This window comes from Siphateles boraxobius, unplaced genomic scaffold (genome assembly GCF_051911475.1).
Source record: "Siphateles boraxobius isolate OS27281-9 unplaced genomic scaffold, OSU_SipBor_1 97, whole genome shotgun sequence".
In the NCBI taxonomy this organism is placed as follows: Eukaryota; Metazoa; Chordata; class Actinopteri; order Cypriniformes; family Leuciscidae; genus Siphateles; species Siphateles boraxobius.
In genome coordinates this window covers 1800649-1826500 of record NW_027509227.1, presented here as the reverse complement: position 1 = coordinate 1826500, position 25852 = coordinate 1800649, and the positions used below count along the sequence as shown (strand labels likewise).

General features: G+C 42.1%; 1 protein-coding gene across 2 annotated transcripts in view; it reads left to right on the top strand.

Moving 5' to 3' along the window:
- The window catches only part of tgfbr1b (transforming growth factor, beta receptor 1 b), a 70597-nt gene extending 45891 nt beyond the window's left edge, over positions 1–24706 (top strand). For both annotated transcript variants that reach the window (XM_077224999.1, XM_077225000.1), the window contains 6 exons: positions 2630–2860; positions 3241–3408; positions 10250–10406; positions 11094–11218; positions 13587–13717; positions 19317–24706. In XM_077224999.1, coding sequence (XP_077081114.1) covers positions 2630–2860; positions 3241–3408; positions 10250–10406; positions 11094–11218; positions 13587–13717; positions 19317–19442 — 938 coding nt within the window. In that variant the 3' untranslated portion in view covers positions 19443–24706. The remainder of the gene's footprint in view (positions 1–2629; positions 2861–3240; positions 3409–10249; positions 10407–11093; positions 11219–13586; positions 13718–19316) is intronic.
- The last annotated feature ends 1146 nt before the right edge of the window (positions 24707–25852 follow it).

Here is a 25852-nt window from a genome sequence, read left to right as displayed (position 1 = left end):
CATAGCGATTGTAAAAAAAACTGTAATTTTAAACACACACACACACACACACACACACACACACACACACACACACACACACACACACACACACACACACACACACACACACACACACACACACACACACACACACAGAGCTCATCAAATGTAAGTGGTTTTGGATGCATGGACAGAAATCTCTCAGATTTCATTAAAATATCCTTGTTTGTGTTTCGAAGATGGACCGTCTCATGGGTTTGCAGTGACTTCAGGGAGTAATTTATGGGAGAATTTACACTTACATAAAAAAAAGCTAATTTGACTTAATTTTAAAAGATGAATGTTGGACTATTTTAATTAGACAGCATTTAAGAGTTTTAAACTGTGTGAAGTGTAAAACAACATGCGAAGACGTGTGTGTGAATGAGTGCGAGTGTAATGGCAGCGCTTTGACAGGGAAGACACAACTCCTCCTGAGAGTGTGTTACCGTGCAGATCACATAAACTACACACTTCACACACATAAAGCCTCTCTTCCTGTTTTCTCCCCGTTGTGTGATTTCTTAATGCGTGTCTGGTGTCTGGTAGACGTGGTTTGACTGGGTGGCGCCACTCGTCTGTGTGTGTGTGTGTGTGTGTGAGTGTGTGTGATGTGACATAACCTCGTATGTGAGTCACATCCCTGTGTGTGTGTGTGTGTGTTTGTGTGTGTGTGTGTGTGTGTGTGTGCTTAACTTTCTCAGTTGGTCGCACCAGCATATGATTTGGTCGCACCTTTTTTTTTTTTTTTGCTACATACCATGGGATTAATCAATGCATGCTGATGAATAGTGGTTTTAATGGACCAAGGCTAGCAAAGGCTTTCTTGGTTGCAGCAGAAATACCTGTAATATATTAATTATCATTGCCAAATTTCAGGATTTTCATGGATTTTGGACAGTAATTTTAATCTGTAATTTTAAGCATTTTACATTTGAATTATATACTATCTATCTATCTATCTATCTATCTATCTATCTATCTATCTGTCTGTCTGTCTGTCTGTCTGTCTGTCTGTCTGTCTGTCTGTCTGTCTGTCTGTCTGTCTGTCTGTCTGTCTGTCTGTCTGTCTGTCTGTCTGTCTGTCTGTCTGTCTGTCTGTCTGTCTGTCTGTCTGTCTGTCTGTCTGTCTGTCTGTCTGTCTGTCTGTCTGTCTGTCTGTCTGTCTGTCTGTCTGTCTGTCTGTCTGTCTGTCTGTCTGTCTGTCTGTCTGTCTGTCTGTCTGTCTGTCTGTCTGTCTGTCTGTCTGTCTGTCTGTCTGTCTGTCTGTCTGTCTGTCTGTCTGTCTGTCTGTCTGTCTGTCTGTCTGTCTGTCTGTCTGTCTGTCTGTCTGTCTGTCTGTCTGTCTGTCTGTCTGTCTGTCTGTCTGTCTGTCTGTCTGTCTGTCTGTCTGTCTGTCTGTCTGTCTGTCTCTGTCATCATCTTTCTATCTTTTAAAAATCATTTAACATTCAAATGTATGCATTACATTTTAAAAGATTAGAGTATTATAATAAACTGATACAGATTTTTCGTTATCAAAGTTTATAGTTGTAACAAAAAGCAGAAATCTCACACTCCTTACCTTCTGCATTTTATAATAATTTCCTTTTGCTCTGTCGAGCGATCATGAGAGTAATAGTTCGCCAGGGGAAAATATAACCGCTGAAAAGACGTAGGAGGAAGGGGCTCTGTGTTTCGTGAGACCATTTTTATCATTTTTATATGCCTTAATTCGTGAATTCGTAATTGGCGCGTTTCACCATCAGTGTGCAATGCGCGTGACATCTACGTTCGTCAATAAATAAACTGCACGTGTCTTGCGGAAGAACATTGTAGACGGAACTTCTCTCCGTTAATGTCTATGGCGAGTCACGCCGGCACTGGCGACTCCGCAGCCGAGACGACCCCGGGATAAAATAGTCCGAATATAAACACTTATTATAGGCGTACCGTAGTGATTCAGAATAAGTCAAAAACACGGTTTGGAAAATGGATTCATGATGTAGCCTACTCGTTCATTTTGAACATAAGTTACGGACTGCAGCTGCTGATACAACGGCGTTCTGTTGCTCAACACTCGCACAAATGCGACCACATAACATTTTAACTCGCACATTCTCAAAAAATGGTCGCATATGCAACCAATTTGGTCGCAGTCTGGAACCCTGGTGTGTGTGTGTGTAACTGAAATCAGCGGTCAGATGTGTGTGTGTAACTGAAATCAGTGTTTGGATGTGTGTGTGTTTGTGTGTGTGTGTAACTGGAATCTGTTTGTGTATAACTGGAATCAGTGTGTGTGTGTGTGTGTGTGTGTGTGTGTGTGTGTGTGTAACTGGAATCAGTGGTTGGATGTGTGTGTTACTGGAATCAGTGTTTGTGAGTTTGTGTGTGTGTGTGCGTTTGTATGTGTGTGTGTAACTGGAATCTGTGTGTGTGTGTGTGTGTTTGTGTGTGTGTGTGTGTGTGTTCTTAAACTCTTCAGCCCTTCTGTTGTCCATGACACGATTCAAGTAGAAGCTCTGAATTGCCAGTAACTTAAACATTTAGTAGCCAAATTGGCCGGTGAATGAAAAAGAGAATATGTCCCCGTGTGACTGAAAGTGACTGTGACCCCTGTGACCCCCAGGCCTGCCGCTGCTGGTGCAGAGGACGATCGCGCGCACCATCATCCTGCAGGAAAGCATCGGGAAGGGCCGCTTCGGGGAGGTGTGGCGGGGCAAGTGGCGGGGCGAGGAGGTGGCCGTGAAGATCTTCTCCTCCAGGGAGGAGCGCTCCTGGTTCCGGGAGGCCGAGATCTACCAGACCGTCATGCTGCGCCACGAGAACATACTGGGCTTCATCGCTGCCGACAACAAGGGTCAGGGAGCGCTGCTGCATGCTGGGATGTGTTGATGATGGCACTGGTGCATGCTGGGATGTGTTGATAATGGCACTGGTGCATGCTGGGATGTGTTGATGACTCCTGTGTTTGCTGATGTAATCTGTGTTTTCTCCCGGTCAGATAACAGCACGAAATCAGGCTAGAAACATGTTAAAGCATGTTAATAACGCATTAAATCAGGCTAGCAACATTAATACATGATATGAATGTGCTAAACCATGTTATAATCATGTTAACAACGCGCTATATCAGCCTGCTGTCTTCCAGGCTGGGATGTTTGGATGGCACTGGTGCATGCTGGGATGTGTGGATGACTCCTGTGTTTGCTGACGTAATCTGTGTTTTCTCCCGGTCAGATAACGGCACCTGGACGCAGCTGTGGCTGGTGTCGGACTACCATGAGCACGGCTCGTTGTTCGACTACCTGAACCGCTACACGGTGACGGTGGAGGGCATGATCAAGCTGTCTCTGTCCACCGCCAGCGGTCTAGCACATCTGCACATGGAGATCGTGGGCACGCAAGGTACCTGTGCTCACCTGTGTTTACCTGTGCTCACCTGTGTTTACCTGTGCTCACCTGTGTTCACCTGTGTCCACTGTGCTCACCTGTGTTTACCTGTGCTCACCTGTGTTCACCTGTGTCCACTGTGTTCACCTGTGCTCATCTTTGTTCACCTGTGTCTGCTGTGCTCACCTGTGCTCACCCTCACCTGTGTTCACCTGTGCTCATCTTTGTTCACCTGTGTCTACTGTGCTCACCTGTGCTCACCCTCACCTGTGCTCAACCTCACCTGTGCTCACCTGTGTCCACCTGTGCTCAACCTCACCTGTGCTCACCCTCACCTGTGTTCACCATCACCCGTGTTCACCTGTGCTCACCTGTGTTCTCATGTGCTCACCCTCACCTGTGTTCACCTGTGCTCACCCTCACCTGTGTTCACCTGTGCTCACCCTCACCGGTGTTCACCTGTGCTCACCCTCACCTGTGTTCACCTGTGCTCACCCTTACCTGTGCTCACCATCACCCGTGTTCACCTGTGCTCTCCAGCAGCTGTGTTCACCTGTGTTCTCATGTGCTCACCCTCACCCTTGTTCACCTGTGCTCACCCTCACATGTGTTCACCTGTGCTTACCCTTACCTGTGCTCACCCTCACCCGTGTTCACCTGTGCTCTCCCTCACCTGTGTTCACCTGTGCTCACCCTCACATGTGTTAACCTGTGCTTACCCTTACCTGTGCTCACCCTCACCCGTGTTCACCTGTGCTCACCCTTACCTGTGCTCACCATCACCCGTGTTCACCTGTGCTCACCCTTACCTGTGCTCACCCTCACCCGTGTTCACCTGTGCTCACCCTTACCTGTGCTCACCATCACCCGTGTTCACCTGTGCTCTCCAGCAGCTGTGTTCACCTGTGTTCTCATGTGCTCACCCTCACCCTTGTTCACCTGTGCTCACCCTCACATGTGTTAACCTGTGCTTACCCTTACCTGTGCTCACCCTCACCCGTGTTCACCTGTGCTCTCCCTCACCTGTGTTCACCTGTGCTCACCCTCACATGTGTTAACCTGTGCTTACCCTTACCTGTGCTCACCCTCACCTGTGTTCACCTGTGCTCACCCTCACCTGTGTTCACCTGTGCTCACCCTTACCTGTGCTCACCATCACCCGTGTTCACCTGTGCTCTCCAGCAGCTGTGTTCACCTGTGTTCTCATGTGCTCACCCTCACCCTTGTTCACCTGTGCTCACCCTCACATGTGTTCACCTGTGCTCACCCTCACTCGTGTTCACCTGTGCTCACCCTTACCTGTGCTCACCCTCACTCGTGTTCACCTGTGCTCACCCTTACCTGTGCTCACCCTCACATGTGTTCACCTGTGTTCACCTGTGCTCACCCTCACCCGTTTTCACCTGTGCTCACTAGGGCTGCAACAACTAATCGATAAAATCGATTATAATCGATTATGAAAATCGTTGTCAACGAATGTCATTATCGATTAGTTGGTCTGCTTACGTCACGGGGAGCGTTTACTGGTACGCACACACACGCAAGGTCTCTCTCCCTCAGGCGCTCTGCCGAGCGCGCGCGCTACACGGTTTGGAGCAGTCTCTTCTGTCTCGCATGCGCGGGAGTTAACTAATTCGCGGGCATCAGGGAGCCGCAATCAATATGCGGGAGACTCCCGGGACTTCCGGGATGTCTGTATTTTGTCTCGAGCATCAGGTTGTGCAATCAGTTCGCTCGCAACGTAAGTGATGGATTAAAATAGCGCTACCGCAGAAATAGGTTAAATTAAAACGGTGTTTACAAAGTGAAGCATTAAATACAAAGGCAGTTAATAACAGCAGTAGTAAAATATTGTTTTTTAGTCACTGTACTCAGTGGTTTTCAGCGAATGCTTGTGCACTAATGCATAATTTCTCCTGTCCTTTACTCAAGCCTGTTAGCTTGCTGGGTAACGTTACCTCCATTCCGTTCTCTTTTTATAGCATTTGTCTACTAAGTTTTAATTGTTTTTCAAACGCGATCTACTGCGGCTCTACATTCACACAATTGTTTTCAGTCTTTCTATATTTATTTAATCAATTTATCCTTATATTATTCTTTTATATATTATATATAATATATATTATATTCTTTATCCTTATATTCCTTATATATAATTAATTTTAAATAAAAATTAAATGAATTATATATTTTAGAAAGTTTTTTAGTTTGTTTTTAGTTCAGATATTCACATCTGAACAACATGTCTGTGTAAATTTTTTTTAACAAAAATTGTGTTAAAACATAATATGTTGGATATCATTTTTTTTAACAATAATCATGTTTGTCAACTTGCCATCAGCAATTATCATTAAAAACAATGCAAATATTGATATTAGTAAAACTCAATGTGTGGCTTTTGCACTTTTTAAAGTACACTTTTACACATAAATACCCTGATTTACGGTTTTATTTAGTTATAATTTAAAAAAAAATCTAATTTAATTTCTATCCGATTAATCGATTAATCGAAAAAATAATCGTCCGATTAATCGATTATCAAAATAATCGTTAGTTGCAGCCCTAGTGCTCACCCTTACCTGTGTCCGTGTTCACCTGTGCTCACCCTCACATGTGTTCACCTGTGCTCACCCTTACCTGTGCTCACCCTCACCCGTGTTCACCTGTGCTCACCCTTACCTGTGCTCACCTGTGTTCTCATGTGCTCACCCACACCTGTGTTCACCTGTGCTCACCCTCACCTTTGCTCACCTGTGTTCTCATGTGCTCACCCTCACCCGTGTTCACCTGTGCTCACCCTCACCTGTGTTCACCATCACCCATGTTCACCTGTGCTCACCCTCACCTGTGTTCACCTGTGCTCACCCTCACATGTGTTCACCTGTGTTCTCATGTGCTCACCCTCACCTGTGTTCACCTGTGCTCACCCTTACCTGTGCTCACCATCACCCATGTTCACCTGTGCTCACCCTCACCTGTGTTCACCTGTGCTCACCCTCACATGTGTTCACCTGTGTTCTCATGTGCTCACCCTCACCCGTGTTCACCTGTGTTCACCCTCACATGTGTTAACCTGTGCTTACCCTTACCTGTGCTCACCCTCACCCGTGTTCACCTGTGCTCACCCTTACCTGTGCTCACCCTCACATGTGTCCACCTGTGCTCACCCTTACCTGTGCTCACCCTTACCTGTGCTCACCCTTACCTGTGCTCACCCTCACCTGTGTTCACCTGTGCTCACCCTTACCTGTGCTCACCCTCACATGTGTTCACCTGTGCTCACCCTCACCCGTGTTCACCTGTGCTCACCCTCACCCGTGTTCACCTGTGCTCACCCTCACATGTGTTCACCTGTGCTCACCCTTACCTGTGCTCACCCTCACATGTGTTCACCTGTGCTCACCCTCACCTGTGTTCACCTGTGCTCACCCTTACCTGTGCTCACCCTCACCCGTGTTCACCTGTGCTCACCCTCACCCGTGTTCACCCTCACCCGTGTTCACCTGTGCTCACCCTCACCCGTGTTCACCTGTGCTCACCCTCACCTGTGCTCACCCTCACCCGTGTTCACCTGTGCTCACCCTCACCCGTGTTCACCTGTGCTCACCCTCACATGTGTTCACCTGTGCTCACCCTTACCTGTGCTCACCCTCACCCGTGTTCACCTGTGCTCACCCTCACCCGTGTTCACCTGTGCTCACCCTTACCTGTGCTCACCCTCACATGTGTTCACCTGTGCTCACCCTCACCCGTGTTCACCTGTGCTCACCCTCACCCGTGTTCACCTGTGCTCACCCTCACCCGTGTTCACCTGTGCTCACCCTTACCTGTGCTCACCCTCACATGTGTTCACCTGTGCTCACCCTCACCTGTGTTCACCCTCACCTGTGCTCACCCTCACCCGTGTTCACCCTCACCTGTGCTCACCCTCACCCGTGTTCACCTGTGTTCACCCTCACTTGTGCAGTAAGATTGTGCATAGTCGTGATTATTTTAAACATCTCAAGTATTCTCACTTATCTTACTTATAGCTGACCTGATTGCTTAGATACTGGTTCTTGTGCTTACTTTTGCTTCCCCTTTGCTAAAGAAATAAGTAGAGGGATGACATTAGATGTGCATTTACCATACCTTAGCACTTTTATTTAGAATGTCTCAATCAGACATTGGAATAACGAAATTATACATAAATAGGCCTTAGTTTACCTAGTCTTCCATCTATACTTGGCGTTTCCCTTTGCTGCAGCTATCAGTGGTTTCTGTTCTTCAATGAATGTCTTGAATTCAGTGCATGACAATTTGAAATTCAATCTGACCTGAAGGGTCAACGTTAATGCTAACGAACGACGTTGACGTACAATCTTCTTCACTGCTTCTCTAATTGCCGCCTGTAGTAACTGGCTAGCTGCCAAGACAGACGCGCTAGATGACGTAGCCTACGTCACAAGTCCCAGAGCCAATGATAGTGCATTCGACACACAAGAGACACGATCACTCTGTGCACAAGGCATAGGCTATTTCAAGTGGAGAGAAAATAGTAAATTGAACAGACATATTCACATAGCCTTTCGAAAACCGGGACATTCAGTGTCCCGGGAGAGTGGATACATTTCCCGGGACAGGTTATTAAAAAGGACAATCCTGGTAAAACCTGGGCAGGTGGCAACCCTACAAGCAACATGTAAAAACATGATATCAATGTGCTAAACCATGTTATAATCATGTTAACAACACGTTAAATCAGGCTAGAAACATGTTAAAGCATGTTAATAATGCGTTAAATCAGACTAGCAACGTTAATACATGATATCAATGTGTTAAACCATGTTATAAACATGTTAACAACGCAATTACATCAGGTTAGAAACATATAAAAACATGATATCAATGTCCTAAGCCATGTTATAAACATGTTGGCAACACGTTAAATCAGGCTAGCAACATTTTAAAAGATGTTAACGCGTTAAATTGGGCTAGCAACGTTGAAACATGATATCAGAGTGCTAAACCATATTATAAACATGTTAACATCGCGTTAAATCAGGCTAGAAACATGTTAACAGCATTTTATTGACTGAGTAAAATCTTCCGATTTCAGACTTTTAAAAGTCTTTTCAAACTTTCAGCTAACATCAAAGTTTGTCATGAAACTCTCGTCGTCTAGTTTTGTTGTAGGGAATGAATGGCTATCTGCCGCCGACAGAAACACTGAGCTGGTGTTGAGGAATGAAGCGGGAGCGTAAATTACATATAAAAATAGTACTTTGAGTAAACGTGTGCCTCTTGCAGTCTGTGATTCAGTGATTTAGACGTCTTCTTCACAGTCAAGAGTCGTTGATGGGGTTTTGTGAGTAATTGTCATCAACAGTTGTTTGCTGTTAAGGCCAGCTTCATGTACCGGCGTGGCAGCTTTATTACACTGGTATAATCGAGACTTAATGCTCCATTAAATGAGACTCTATAAGAGAGTTGAGCTCTTGAAGATCGGTTCAGCTCGCTCTATTTGACTATTACAGCTATAAACAAGCTTTCATTTGTTTATGCAAGTAATGCATTATAAGGCAATGAAGTATATATTCATCTTTAAACCCTGACCATAAGTAATATCAGCTCATTTCCTGCCGGTATATATTATGGTAATGCTTTAGTGCGTTAAACAGGGTATTACCATGGTACAGCATCAGAATTCAGCTTTGATCACAGGAATAAATTACACTTTACTATATATTCACATAGAAAACAGCTGATTACCATTGGAATAATATTTCACTGTTTTTACTGTATTTTTGATTAAATAAATGCAGCTTTGGTGAGCAGAAGAGACTCCTTAAATAAATATTAGTATAAGAAAAGCCATGCTGCAACATTGGTACCTTTCCATTATAATAACATATGTTTACATATCAAAATAACATTGTATTATACTGTAATGTTTGATGATGTTTTTTTATTTAATGTTTTGTATTTAGGGGATTTTATGGCTCTACATTATATTTACGCCGTATTTATAATCCATCTATTCACTTTTTGAAGATAGACCTAAATTATTTATTTCCAACTTAAACTGGTAAATATTGAATGCTTTCGAGCGACAGACTGAAGTTTGATCTCTTTTCAAAGACGACACTTGGCAGATTATTGCTGAAGTGAAAAAAGTTTTAAAAAGTAAACCTAAAGAAGTTACAGAATTTTATGTTTATTGTTTTGAAAAAAAATGTTTAATTTTTTTAAATTAAATCTATATTTTCAAAAACACGTTAATATAAAACCATAAATCTAAACAAGTTGTGTTCCAAATTTGAGAACATCTATCTCAGTAAATGATCTTCCAGTGAGAGTGTGTTCGGCCGTAGTACCAAACGCTTCCACTAGAGATTCGTCCAATGCGTCGTTTCTGGCCGCGAGCAGCACAAGTGTGACGATTTTTTCCAGGACCATTTAAACTGTTCGAATCATGTGCATGATTTTCTTGTTCACAAAGCAAGTGCCAAAACCTTTACCAAGTTTTATACCATTCCGATGAAGTAAAAAAAAAAAACTAAAATTTTTTCAGCTAAAAATGAAGGAAGAGTTCAGGGATCGTTCACTTAAACATGTAAATTCCTTACTCATTATTAAACACAAATAATGCGTGACACGTGAGAGCTGGTTAAGCCTGAGCTTCTGTTGATCATGCTTGATGAGCTCTACAGTTTATCGTGGCTCTCCCGAAGACTCGACTGAACCGCTTCATTCACTTTACCGTCTTCTTCAAGCTTCACAGTTGTGCTTTGACAAACATCTCTCAGAATAGTTAAAGTATCTTCATTTGTGAAGGTGAACTCTTGTAATGTGGTGTTCCTGCGTTTGGTTGCAGGAAAGCCTGCTATCGCCCACCGGGATCTGAAGTCCAAGAACATCCTGGTGAAGAAGAACGGCACGTGTTGCATCGCAGACCTGGGATTGGCCGTCCGCCACGACTCCGCCACCGACACCATCGACATCGCGCCCAATCACAGAGTGGGAACCAAACGGTAACGCTCTTTCTCTCTTCACACGATTCCTCCATAGCACTGCTGGGGTTCTGATGCATTGTGGGTAGATGAAGGTACACCAGGCGAAAGTCTGGGATCGGTACGATTTTTAATGTTTGTAAAAGAAGTCTCTTCTGCTGCATTTATTTGATCAAAAATACAGAAAATAATCAAAAACATTTATGATTATTATCAGTGTTGAAAACAGTTATTTACATTTTTAATTGAGGATTCTTTGATGGATAGAAAGTTCAAAAGAACAGCATTGACAATTTGAGGCTACTTAAGGAAAGTTGTTTTTCTTTTCCTGGTTCGATCCTTTTATGTTTTTTGTTTGTTTGTTTTTGTAAATGGCCATGTAATTTGAACATACTGGCATTTTTTGAATGTAATTTCGGATCAAGTTTAAAAGCAATATTTCATGTGTGATTGAGTACAGATGCACCGGCGCTGTGAAGGTCAGGCCTGCTGTGCTTTGATTAATTTCACTTTAATTCTGTATTGATTTATTTTCATATTACCTTGAAACATCTGATATCTCTCCTTTTCAGGGCATTTCTTTCATCCCTTGGTAAAAAAAAAACCTTGAGAAAGACCTTGTTTTTGTGTCATAGGGGCATAAATGTCTGGATTATGACTTTGCTTTGCTTTATCAAATATGAAAGCGTTGTTCACTGTCTTTCACAGGTATATGGCCCCAGAAGTGCTTGACGACTCCATAAACATGAAGCACTTTGAGTCGTTTAAGCGGGCCGACATCTACGCCATGGGTCTGGTGTTCTGGGAGATCGCCAGCCGCTGCTCCATCGGAGGTATCCTGCAGTCTCTCACACACTCAGACTCACAGTTAGTCTTTAGCAGACACCTTTGTCCAAAGCGACTAATTCAAGCGAGTCATGTGCGACTAATTCAAGCAAGTGCTCAGAACACAGCGATCAGGCATCGCTCAGGCAGCGCTCAGACAGCGCTCAGACATCGCTCAGACATCGCTCAGGCATCGCTCAGGCATCGCTCAGGCATCGCTCAGGCATCGCTCAGACAGCACTCAGGCATCGCTCAGACAGCGCTCAGACAGCGCTCAGACATCGCTCAGACATCGCTCAGGCATCGCTCAGGCATCGCTCAGGCATCGCTCAGGCATCGCTCAGGCAGCGCTCAGGCATCGCTCAGGCATCGCTCAGGCATCGCTCAGACATCGCTCAGGCATCGCTCAGACATCGCTCAGACATCGCTCAGGCATCGCTCAGACATCGCTCAGACATCGCTCAGGCATCGCTCAGACATCGCTCAGACATCGCTCAGACAGCGCTCAGACAGCGCTCAGACAGCGCTCAGACATCGCTCAGACATCGCTCAGGCATCGCTCAGGCATCGCTCAGGCATCGCTCAGGCAGCGCTCAGACAGCGCTCAGGCATCGCTCAGGCAGCGCTCAGACATCGCTCAGACATCGCTCAGACAGCGCTCAGGCATCGCTCAGGCATCGCTCAGACATCGCTCAGGCAGCGCTCAGACATCGCTCAGACATCGCTCAGGCATCGCTCAGGCATCGCTCAGGCAGCGCTCAGACAGCACTCAGACATCACTCAGACAGCGCTCAGACATCGCTCAGACATCGCTCAGGCATCGCTCAGGCATCGCTTAGGCAGCGCTCAGACAGCACTCAGACATCGCACAGACAGCGCTCAGACATCGCTCAGACAGCGCTCACACATTGCTCAGGCATCGCTCAGACAGCGCTCACACATTGCTCAGGCATCGCTCAGGCATCGCTCAGGCATCGCTTAGGCAGCGCTCAGACAGCGCTCAGACAGCGCTCAGACAGCGCTCAGACAGCGCTCACACATTGCTCAGGCATCGCTCAGACAGCGCTCACACATTGCTCAGACATCGCTCAGACAACGCTCACACATTGCTCAGGCATCGCTCAGACAGCGCTCACACATTGCTCAGACAGCGCTCAGGCATCGCTCAGGCAGCGCTCAGGCAGCGCTTAGGCAGCGCTCAGGCATCGCTCAGGCATCGCTCAGGCATCGCTCAGACATCGCTCAGACATCGCTCAGACAGCGCTCAGACAGCGCTCAGGCATCGCTCAGGCATCGCTCAGACATCGCTCAGGCAGCGCTCAGACATCGCTCAGACATCGCACAGACATCGCTCAGACATCGCTCAGACATCGCTCAGGCATCGCTTAGGCAGCGCTCAGACAGCACTCAGACATCACTCAGACAGCGCTCAGACAGCGCTCAGACATCGCTCAGGCATCGCTCAGGCATCGCTCAGGCAGCGCTCAGACAGCACTCAGACATCGCACAGACAGCGCTCAGACATCGCTCAGAGAGCGCTCAGGCATCGCTCAGACAGCGCTCACACATTGCTCAGGCATCGCTCAGACAGCGCTCACACATTGCTCAGGCATCGCTCAGGCATCGCTCAGGCATCGCTCAGGCATCGCTTAGGCAGCGCTCAGACAGCGCTCAGACAGCGCTCAGACAGCGCTCAGACAGCGCTCAGACAGCGCTCAGACAGCGCTCACACATTGCTCAGGCATCGCTCAGACAGCGCTCACACATTGCTCAGACATCGCTCAGACATCGCTCAGACATCGCTCAGGCATCGCTCAGGCATCGCTTAGGCAGCGCTCAGACAGCGCTCAGACAGCGCTCAGACAGCGCTCAGACATCGCTCAGGCAGCACTCAGACAGCGCTCAGGCATCGCTCAGGCAGCGCTCAGACAGCACTCTGGCAGCACTCAGACAGCGCTCAGACATCGCTCAGACATCACTCAGACAACGCTCAGGCATCGCTCAGACAGCGCTCACACATTGCTCAGACAGCGCTCACACATTGCTGAGGCATCGCTCAGACAGCGCTCACACATTGCTCAGGCATCGCTCAGGCATCGCTCAGGCATCGCTCAGACATCGCTCAGACATCGCTCAGGCATCGCTCAGGCGAGGATCAGAGGAAAGGTTCAAGCTCACGGGAGACAATGAGAGACTAATAAAACGAATCACTGTTTTCGTTTTGCTGCTTTAAACACTGCCATTATATTACCCAGAGTTCTTCATTCCGCTTCTCAGTGCGGACAGGTCCTCAGGACGACAGGTCCAGGATTGTGTGAGGTCTGTTGTGTGTCTGTGGTTTGTAGACTGATTTTCCTCACACACACTTGTGCGCAGGCATTCACGAGGACTACCAACTGCCGTACCACGACCTGGTCCAGTCGGACCCGTCGGTGGAGGAGATGCGGAGAGTCGTGTGTGAACAGAAGCTGAGACCCAACATTCCCAACCGCTGGCAGAGCTGCGAGGTGACACACACACGTTCACACACACACGCACTCACACACACACACGCTCACACACACGGACAGCGTAAAGCCCTGAAAACAAACCTGTGAGTGACAGGTGAACTATTAACTTCATGATTTTAGCTTATAATCAGGGTTTGAAACGAACACATGCGTGTCAGAATCAACAGTGGCGGGAAACGTTGTCAGATCACGGGCCAGTTTGGCGAGTTATTATTATATTTACTCACTTTTCTGGGGAAGTTTGTGTAGCCAATCTGCCATATCAAAAAATCTCAACTCGTGAATCATCAAGATACTGAAATACAGCGTACTGCACAGAATCTGCTCATATCTGGATTACTCGAACACACACGTCACTACAAAAACATATAACATATGTTCATTTCATTGAAGCAATAGTGAAGATTAAACAGCGTTTGGTTGACAGAAAACACATCGTTATTTTCCAACATCCTACATGTTCTGCTGTTCTTTGTGCTGTACTGATCTGTCCATCTAAAACACATTTAAGGTGGAAGAGGAGATGCTGGATGTTTCAATAAGAAATCAACGTATGAAATCCAAAATTTACTATATATATATATCTATATATATATAAAAAAAAATATATATATATATACAGCCGTAGTTTATCTGGTTTATTTCTTTTCTTTTTCTTTATTTTTTTGTCTAGCAGAAGTTCTGAATTAAGAGCTATAAACTTAATTTATTTGCCAAATTGGCCGGTGAGTGAAAAAGTTAATTTCAAACCCTGGTTACAATATGTATATTTTCATAAGGGAGAATGTATTGTTTCAAAAATAAAATAAAATAAATTTAACAAAAAATTATTGAATACATATTTTTGGTTTACGTGCAAAACCTAACAATCATAAATCATATAACAAAGAAAAATGACAGGCTTCCTTGTGTTGAAAAACATCCTCTTGTTCTCGAAGGAACCCTGTTCATTAATTCACTCCCAGCATTTCATTAGCGCTCACACAGATCATTCCTCCTGAAATCCCACAATCCAACGGGATCCGAGAGCCGGCTCGGGTTTCTCCTGTCCGCTTCATTCCTGAGGAAGTGACACGCCTGGATTAGATTAGTCCAACAGTGGGAACGCTTCTCCTTTGGTTCGCTTTTCGTTTGTCCTACAGCGTTTTTTCCTACTTTACCACAGTAACAGTGCAGATAACACAGACCCATCCAATTCATTTAGCACAGTTTGTGCTTGTTATTATGGAGCATAGACTGTAAAAAAAGATGGACGACGCCCCTTGCTCTCTTCCATTGGCGAGAAGTGAAGCCGCCATTGTCCCGATATGGTGCTGACATCTTGGGACTTGAGTCTGAGCAGTTGCGATTTCGGGACCAGACCTGCGCAGTAGTGAGCAGGAAGTAAAGCCGCGAAATCAACGTCCCGCTCTGGTCCCGCCCTCACTCTCGCTGAATCAAGAGCAAGCACGCGCCTCTGCTGCAGAACAACCCAGTATGTCGGTGTGAAATAATTAATTATAGAAATGTAGATATTAAATTTAAAGCTCCTATCTCCTCAGTCATCCAAAGATCCCGAAAAAGAGTCTGTTGCTGCTTCAGTGACTACTTCGCTCAGAGAACCTGTCAATCACAGCTGTCAATCATGTACGTCACAGCGCCGTTTTTATAGCATCAAATAACTAACTAAAAACAAACTTATTTTAAAAACAAACACTTGAAATTACATAAGCGTGATGAAAACTACAGTAAATGACAGAAACTATCTTTGGAAAAAAGATGTGAAGTGTAATTTAATTGTTTAGTTGGTCTCACGTCCCATTGAATAACATGGGGAGGCGGGGTTTATGAGCTATACTAGGACCGGCCACCGGGGGGCGATCGAGGTTATGGAGCATTAAGTTTATTTGTATAGCGCATTTCAATGTCTCGACACTAGAAGATAAAACTCTTTTCAGAGCGCTAACAACAACAGGAACAAACATGCAGATATTAGAGGAGTGGCTATTATGTCCCGCTCGTGTCCCACATCGCTCTCTATATGACGCATCTGTGTGGGGAAATATAAAACAAATGTTTTTTAAATAATATGTAACATTCTTATATTTTTTTTAGGTTACCAATATTTACTGATATTTATTTCAATGTTTTTCAGGCTCTAGTGTGATGTTTCACTGACGGAAGTGCTAAAATAAACACGCGTATATTTCTGCATTCTGCTCTGGTTTACAGGTTGACCTGAACATGAACAGATTTGTGTGTTTGGGAAATGTTTTGTTGAGACTGTATCAGGATAGACCAGATGCGACTTACAAGGGGTTTGATGGCTTGGACCCAACAAAAGAGTCATAAAGTACATATAGCAAGCCGTTTTAATTATACATAAAATTAACATTTAAGGAGCGATTTCAGCAATGTTTGGGACATTTATTTTTACCTGCCACCAAATAGAAGCAAAAAAGTAACGTTTGTCTAAAAAAGATTGTCAGTTGACGCGTATGTCAGTTCTAATTATTAATGTTTAAATGGCATTCAAATGTTTCTGCAACGTTCAACCGAATATTTTCATCATCTGCCTGCAAATAAGTGCAATCAAGTCACATCTGACCAAAAACTCTTTAAGATTGTCAGTGGGTGTTTGTCATCAGTGTTCATAAAGTACATAAAGAAAAGTTTTAATTCTACTTAATAACATTGAAACACCATTAAAAAAAAATCTATCTGCAATGTTCAGTTCTGTATGTTTTCACCTGCCACCGATTAGATCAAACTTAACAAAAAGTCCCATTTGTGTAAAAACTCTTTAAACGGCCCGCTGATGTCGGAGGAACTGATGGGCGGCAGAAGTCTGTGTTGTATTAGGCGAAAGTCTTGATACAAGCTTGTTAAAAATCAGTCTGTTCCAGGCTGTTCGATGACCTGACTCCAATAACAAGCAAATTCAAAGCCGGTCTGTTGTTAATAACCTCTTCAAGAAGCTAAGTTTGCACTTTCATCATGTAAGCGAACTCAGTAATGCATGTTTAAAGCTGTGTGTTCCTCCTCGAGGCGGATGCCCTTCCGTAACTGTGCAGTTGTTTTGATTCGGTGAGCAGCTAAATGAAATAAATTATGATTTTGTGCATAAATGGCTCTATCTCGACTGTCTGAAGCAGAAACAGATATGGTTTGATTTGCACTCTGTGTAAAACGCTCACCCTGAGAGCCGAATGTGGGTGTCAGTAATTACCCCTGCGAGAGATCGAATCTCTTTGGAGGTTGTTTGGTATTGCATTCGCTGGTAACAGTGTGCCAAGTATAAAACTGCAGCTATTTGCTCTTTTACTTGCTTTGTCTAATTTGTATCTCTGAAATTTCCCAGTGATGAGTAAATGCGGGGAAGCTTCACTTTACCAAGTGCACATAGAGGAGGATTTCTGCTGAAGTTATTGGCAGATGATGTGCAAATAATGGCAATAAATGCCTCAAGGGGCGTATTTGTATCTATTCTAGCGTTCCTCAGATGGCATGAACTTCACAGTTGGACGAAAACACTGATTTGACAACAGCTGAAGCGAATTCAACATTAGAATATAAATTACATGTTAAAGTACTTTGAAATTTGTCCGTACACACTTCACTGAATTTGTTTATCATAAGCTAAAAACCTTTTAAACTTTTAATGGACCTTGTTTTTTGTGTTTTTTTTTTAGTAAGTAAAGAGAAAGTAAAGTGTTAACACTTTTCACATTCTAACTAATTTTTAATTTATCTTATAACAATGTGCAACAGTGTATTTTTTAAGGAATGGATATTTGCACTTTTTACCCCATCGTATTGTATTGTTTAATAGCATTCTGTAATGACAGGAATGGAAATAACTTTTTTTCAAACATTTGCATAAATCACAGCAGTAAAATGATACACAAAAACTATTTTTCAAAAATGCCATTTACTTTATATATATATATATATAAGTAAATGACATTTTTGAAAAATAGTTTTTGCGTATCATTTTACTGCTGTGATTTATTTATATATATATATATATATATATATATACATATAAATATATTTTAATAATATTTTTTAAATACGAGGGAAGAACAAAGAACACTAAACTTTACACGTTTTATTTTAATGTCCAAAAAATGCATAGAAAAACAAAAAGGTTCTCTCTTGTTTTTGCATGTGTTCATAATTTTTTTGTATGACAGCCTAGGTGAAAATTGTTATATAATTTGTCATGTTTCATTATGATACTATCACAAGTAAATCGATCGACTCCAAGTAAAACTACGCAATGACTACAAAATCTTGAATAAAGGATGTAGATGTCAATTTTCCTCACTTTTGGCCACAACTGTACATCATTTCCACACATTAAATATTGAAATGTCTGTTTATTTAAATCTGCGATTAGATTATAGTTTTAATTCATGGTTTATTTGTAGTCTGAATTTGGGACGAGTGTAAAACAACAAAATCTATACAGAACACATCTGAAAAGCAACTAAAGTAAATGATGAATGCATGATAAAAAACTTTCCAAGTTTGTTTTAATTAGGGATGCACCGATATGAAAATTTTGGCCGATATCGATAACCGATAACTCTGTATTTGAAAGCCGATAACCGATATATTGGCCGATAAATCTATATCCAAGTTTTTATATAATTTTCAAGAGCCTGATTACAAAAACTCTCCATTATATTAAAATTAAAAAGTCTCACCATTAAAAGCCATGACCCAAACACAGTTCTCATTATAATTTTATGTAGCCGATATGACAGACTTGCTCCGCACATGTTGCACTGAACTGCATTTTCCTTTTTTGAACTGATTTCAATCATATTTCAAGCAATTCAAAATCATCATGTTGAACAGTGCGCATCTGAAGCGTCTCAGCTATAAAGAAATATATTTATCGGCTTTATTATATCAGCCAAATTTTCTTATCGGGCCGATAACGATAACATTAATAATGAACATATATCAGCCGATACCGATATGGTGGCCGATATATCATGCATCCCTACTGTACATGACAATGTTATTATTATGATTATAGTTCCCCTTCGTCAGCTCACTATGACGTCAGAAGTGATTCTCAGAAGCCTATCTACCTCGAGTGTGACTAAACGAGCCAACATGCGATAATTGTTGATAATTGCCGGTACAATTATCGCATGCCAGTGTGAATTGGCTCGTTTAGTTACACTCAAGGTTGATAGGCTCTCGCAAGCGATCCCCATTCGTCAGAATCACTTCTGACTACCATACGTTACCGAGACGTTTTAATTCATGGTTGTGTGACGTTTTTTTTAATAGTCTGGATTTGGGACAAATTTAAAACCATCAAATCTATACAGGACACATTTGAAAAGTAACTAAAATAAATGCTGAATGCATGATAAAAAAAAAGTCTTTCCAAGACAGTATTAACGTGACCTTCATATATAACCAGTTTTAATAAAAAATCAACTCCTGAGAAACTGAAGAAACATCCCGTACGAGCCCCCAATAATGCCTCTACCCATCTGGGGCTTGAGACGCATCATAAAGATGACAAAACCAGCAGTGCATCTCACATTTCCTTCATTTCTCATGTGTGTTCCCTGTTTGTGGTTGTGTTCAGGCTCTGCGTGTGATGGCCAAGATCATGAGGGAGTGCTGGTACGCGAACGGAGCCGCTCGCCTCACGGCCCTGCGCATCAAGAAGACCTTATCTCAGCTCAGCCAGCAGGAGGGCATCAAGATGTAGACCATTACACTGATCACATACTTATTATCATCACCTTATCATTATCCTTTATTACTGTCTCGAGAGAGGACACGAGCACTTTGAATGAAGTGTCGGTTAGTTTCTGCATCCTTTGCCTCGGTCTTAAATCCCGCCTGGACTTTGACGTGGGAATAAAACACGGACTTCATGATGAAATAACCCACACACACGTCCAGCTGGAGCCGTTGATGTTCTGGGATCTCGATCTCAACAGATACTTCAACTCGCCTGGGTTCAACGAAAGTGGTACCTAAGAAGGATTCTTTAATTATTTATAACGTTTTTGTTCAGTGGCCGGGTTGATTTGAAGTTTTGGTTTGTTTTCTCTCTTAAAGAGTGTTTAATTTCCGCTCATCACTGCAGTTCTTCAGGTCAGTCTAACTGTTTTTTTGGTTCTGTTTTTGCAAAAACAAAACTGGGCACGACCTCATTCAGTCATGGCGAAACATGCTGCGACATATGCAATATAGATAAAACGTATCTACTTTATATTTTTTACTGCTCTGCTACAACAACTTCGATGACAACCATGCCTTCCAAGCCAGGTGTTACCAGAAAGTGCCACTGCTTTGAAACCAACCAACTCTCCCTCATCGAGCCGAGCTTTCTTCGTGAACGTCTCTTATGCACAACGAGAAAAAGTGGGCCGCCACACTCCAATTTGCTGGTGCCATGCTTCATTTTCTGCCTCTTTTAGTCTTCATTGATGCAGCACTGAGGGATGTCAACAATCCAGACCTCTTCATGTTACGGCTTGTTTTATGGAGCAATGTGTGTTTTCACACTGGGAATCCGGTGTCTGAAGCGCTGGACGCCCGCCTTCGGTCGGAGGAAACTAACCATGAGTTTAAAGGACTGAAGAATATATATAGCAAGCCAGCGATGGTAGCTACACAATTGACAGCAAAAATACTGCGACAAAATTGCAAAACTGAAAGTTGCCCAATGAAAACATGATTATTTCTTTCACGGAGCGCGAAGATGGCGAGGGACATTAATATAGCAAATGGATATTTACTAAGCCATAGGTTTTCCAACATTTTTTGGCAACATTTTTTAATAGAATGTCAATGAGAAAAAATATCAAGGACTGCTTTAAAACTGTTCTGAGCAAAGCCTTAAGGGACCAATCGATTATGTGGAGGTTGTTTGTGTTTGGTTTGGGTTCGAACCGACTGTAATAACGTGGTAGGATCAGTACTGTATGTAACGAATACTTAAATGTAGCAGTTGTGTGAACCGTATCGCCAGCCGAACCAGCTTTGCTGTGTAGAGTATCAAAGCTGAGATATGTGATAGTGTTGTTTCCCAGCGCTGCGCTCATGAATGAAGAACGAAACGGCACGCTCAACAAGTTCTGCTGACTGTATTTTCTCCAGGTATCAGTTTCTGCTGCTTATTTAAGCATGTAACTTCAGACTTTCTTTTTATTATGTTCATTTATAAATGGACACTTTTCCTAATGGGTAAACTTTGCCGGTGACTTTTCAGTGATGTCAGATTAGAGGCCCTTCATTAAAGGAGTATTACAGATTTAATGCAGGTTAAGCTCAATCGATGGGATAACGTTGAGTTGCATAAAAAAAGAGATGTTTTCTCTTGTTTTCTTTAATTAAAGCAAAAATGGAGGTTTAAATGAAGCACTTGAAATGGAACTGAATGTTTTGAGGATTTAAAAGCAAACATATAAAAGCATTTATATCAATTCATCTGTATTATTTGAGTTGTAAATGGTCATTTTTATGGTTTTACCTGTTGTCATGGCATTGGATATAACTTTACACAGAAATAGTTATATTTGATTAATATTCACATTCTAACATCACGTTAACACACATATTTTGAGCATGTTTACATGCACACCAATACGCTGATAACTACCAAAAATCAGTTTTTATGGGTTTGCATGTAAGCCAATAACCCAGCGATGCAAGAAAACCATTTTTTTCAAGACTTTAAAAAGAAAAACAGGTTATTTAAAAATGGGCACATTATTATGCTTAAGTGTTTATGACCCTATGCCAATGCAGGCTCTGGGTTTATGCTTATTAAACTGAACGTGCAGGTAAACACTTCATTGGCTTTCAACGATGGATTGGCTTCATTCATTTCCGTAGTCTCTCACTGTCACGTGTTTTCAAAAGAAAAGCGGAGAAAGCTCATTTTTGTGGTAATGACTCAAAAGCTGTCGATTGAGTGTAACTTGCATTGCGCCTGGAATATCCTTGTTTTTAATGGAAATATGTGGATGTGTTCGGCAATAACTGCGTTCAGCATGTGATTTGCTCAGGCAGTGTGTTGTGTCTCTTCTAAAGGACACGCCGGCGATGCGTTCTCGTGTCGAGCGATCACATGATCAAGGCCGGCTCTGGCTGTCGCTCTGGAAAGTGTGCAACGTTCGAAATACGACACGTTCCTCATTTCCTTTTAACCCAGTTGACTTATACAGTCCGTGTATTCTAAAATAATCCCAGTTCTGCTGAGTTTATGAGCTTGTTTGAGATGGCATTAGTGTAAGGAAACCGTGCCAGTCGTTCGGATGGACAGTAGAATATTAATGTGTGTTGAATTCAATGAATGACTGAATGAACGAATGGATTAATGAATAAATGAATGACTCCTGCTACACGTGTGGTTATGGAGGAAGTGTCTATAGATAATGTGTACATGTATATAAATATGTATGTATAATATCTGTCAGGCTGGTGGCTCTACACCGTGTACAGTTTGTTAATGCAAAATCTGGAAGGAAAAAGTGTAATTTAAGCCCAAAAAAGCAATGGAGACAGTGAAGCCAGAGGAGGAAGAGCTCAAAGGGAAAGATTCGGGATTGTTTTAGGGAATGTAAGTTTAGTTAATCTCGCAAGCAAAGATTTTCAAGCAAAATTTAAAATGATCTCACGTCGTTCCAAACCTGAATGACCATGTAAGATGAATATTGCTGAAGCTTCATCTTTTACACACAATTCAAATGGGTAATGACTTTATTTTACAGTGTCCTTGTTACTATTTTACATATACTTACCATAGTAATAACAGTAAATTACCCATAATAACATGCAACTAACCCTCAACCAAACCCTAACCCTATAGTAAGAACACGTGGTTAATAAATATTACTCAGTACTTAAATAAATAATTACACTGTATCAATGACACCTTAAAATAAAGTGTAACCGAAATGTGTGTTCGCACTGGAAATCAACAAACCCAGACTTGTCTTGGCTCGGCTAACACACACCGCTCTAACAGAAAACACAAACTTGAATGTGTTCTGGACGTTCATTCACACACAACCGTGTTTGAGCTGGAGAACACACACTCTGAAACCGGATCTGAGAAGTAGCGATAATCTGAGTTTGATCCGTTCACTGGAAAAGAGCAGCCGGCACATTCTGCAAAACTTCTGCTTGTGTTCATTGGTTTGGAGCGACCTGTGATGATGTCATCATCGGCTGAACCGCTTTACTCTCGTCGGTTTACCGATGTGCGCTTTCGCATCTTTGATCACCAGCATTTGTTTTCAGATTCACACACACGTCCTTCCAGGAGTTTCTTCATGTGTCTCATGAATCCTGTAATCCTCAGTGTCGCTCCGGGTCTCCAGTGTTGCCAGATCGGAAACGCCCAGTATCGTACCAGAAGCTCAAAATTATCATATTTGGAAGACAATGATCGTAAACGAGTCAAAGTACAGAATACAGATATTTATTGACCAACAACTTTTTGACACGACATGAAAATGACTTTATTGCTAAAATATCGACCTCCGCTTGGGAAAAACTTTTCTCTCTTTTTTTCTTCTTCTTGCAAAACATACAGAGATGACATGTTAATGATATACAACTTTGTATACGATATACAAAAAGAACATTAGCATGTGCTCACGAGAGCGTCGTTCTCCATTGGCCGAGAAGACGTAACGTGCGATGAGATGAAAGACGTGCGTAACACCAGGTTTTTTCATTATTGATCGTACAGAGGTCAAAATTATCATACAAATACACTAATTATCGTACGTCTGGCAACACCGGTGGAGTCTCAACGAAGAGTTTGATTGACAGCGGCTGTATCTCCAGTAGCCAGACGCTTGAGAGACGGTCATGTGCCCTTAAACGACCCAGAAAACCTGCGGCCTGTGATTCTTTACATGCAGATGCAGTTTCACACTATTATGCACAAAATGTGTCAGTTCATTAGTAATTAACATAAGCACGATCCAGACGTGAATGTTAATAGCACGGCTATCTGCAGATTTCACTAAACGTCAGCCGTTTTTAAGGAGTTGTGATGAAAACACACGGGTCTTTTACTCATTTATGCAAATGTATTTGTTCACACAGACCTCAAGCTCTTCGCTAGCAACCGTCATGCTTCTACAGTGTAATTATACAGATATGCTCTTATACGGACACTGTGAACAAGACCCATGAGGGACGGTGGCCCGGCAGCACCAACAATCCTGGAGAACAGTGGGTCGTTTAAGGGCAGAAGAGTTTTACCCATGGTGCATTTCACCTGGACGCTGTGTGTGAGGACGGTAGTGGAAAGCTTTATCGTGTTTTATTTGGTGCCTAAGTTTGACTATATTTCGGGTTTTTTATTCCACTTAGAATGATGCACTGCATGGGACTTATTTCTAATGTTTGCATCACTTGCTTTTTAAAAAAACAAAAAAAAAACATTAAAAATGACAAAAAAAATATTTCAATAAGTTTTAAAAAGGTCAAAAAGTCATGAGAAAAAATACCTCTCCTTCTCCGAAGACCAATGTGTTTATACCTCAGTGTATATAATTGATTTGTTTGCAGTTTCGGTTCTTCTGAATGCTCAATGACGTTGTATGTCGGTGGAACCCGTCAATGGCAGTGTGTTACTGTGTTATTGTGTTATTGTCCATCAGTATATTCCTTCCTTAAACCATTATCTGCTTTTATTTTCTCTTTTTTGTTCTGTATGAATTACAAGTGCTTTACTGATGTCATTCTGTCCTTTAATGCCTCCTCAGCTGTATAGAAATGCCTTGTACTGTTTCTTTTCCAGAAAAAAACAAAAGAAGAAAAAAACATCGAGATGTGAGAGTGTGTGTGGCGTTACGACGCCTCGCTTCCTTTATAAAGCATTATGTATCGCCTTTTTCTAGTGTGTACAGATGAACTGCATAGGATCATAGCCGAGTGAAGATCGTGTTCTTTAACATAGTGGATAGAGACGGTGTGAATAAAACAAGATGTTGAAACTTTTGCCTGTTTTTGTTTTATTTCGTCCCTGCTTATATATATATATATATATGTAAATAACTGTATTTTCTACAAACAAGAGTCAGTTTTCGTTTAATTAAGAAAAATCAAAGCGTAATAATAAGTGATTTTAATTATAATAATGCTTTAAAAAATAATATTTGTATTTATTTCAAAAAACTTCTTTAAATTATTTTTATTATTGTATTTTTATCACTTTTATATTTTATGAAAAGGGTTTCAAATGAATGAGTAGAAATATGGGACCCCCAAACAATGAGATGGGAGGAAAAATTATATTTCAGTTTAAAAAAATAAATACAACTTTTGCTTTCTCTCAAGAAACTTTGCATTTGCTCCCTGAACTTTTTCAATAGAAATAATAGAGTAGTGGAAGAACTGTATTTTTACGCAAAGTTTCGGGAGACGCAATACTGCGACGAGATAAAGTAAAGTTCTCATATTCATATTTTTTCTGTCCCCAAAGGTCTGTATAAAAATGTTGTGCCTCAGCTTTTATTATTATTATTATTATTATAACTATTATACCATGTCTGAATAATTGATCCTGATTGGCTGGAAGGTGCACTCTAAAACATGAGGAACTCAAATATTCATGAATTGTTCTGATGAGAACGCTTGTTTAGTCGTTTAGTATTGGCATCTCAAGCATAAACTCTCTACCTCTGATTTCTGGGCAATAGATCATGAAGTGAAAATTCAGAAAAATGAAACAGTGGTTTGATATAAATAAATTATAATTAAATTTGAGTAAAACTCAATTCATGACATTTGGCAATTGTAAATTTAGTAATCAAGTTCAGTTACAGATCGATGGTGTTAACATAGAAAGAGTATATGAAATAAAATTTCTTGGAGTGATTATAGACGACAAGATTTGCTGGAAATCTCACATAAAACTAAATTGTCAAGAAGTATTTCAGTCCTGGCTAAAGCTAAGTACATTCTGGATTACAGATCACTTCACATTTTGTATTGTTCATTGGTGTTACCGTATTTAAATAACTGTGTAGAGGTTTGGGGCAACACATATCAACATTCACTGCAATCGTTATTTATACTTCAAAAAAGAGCAATGAGAATAATTCATAACTCTGGATATTTGGATCATACCAACTCTTTATTTTT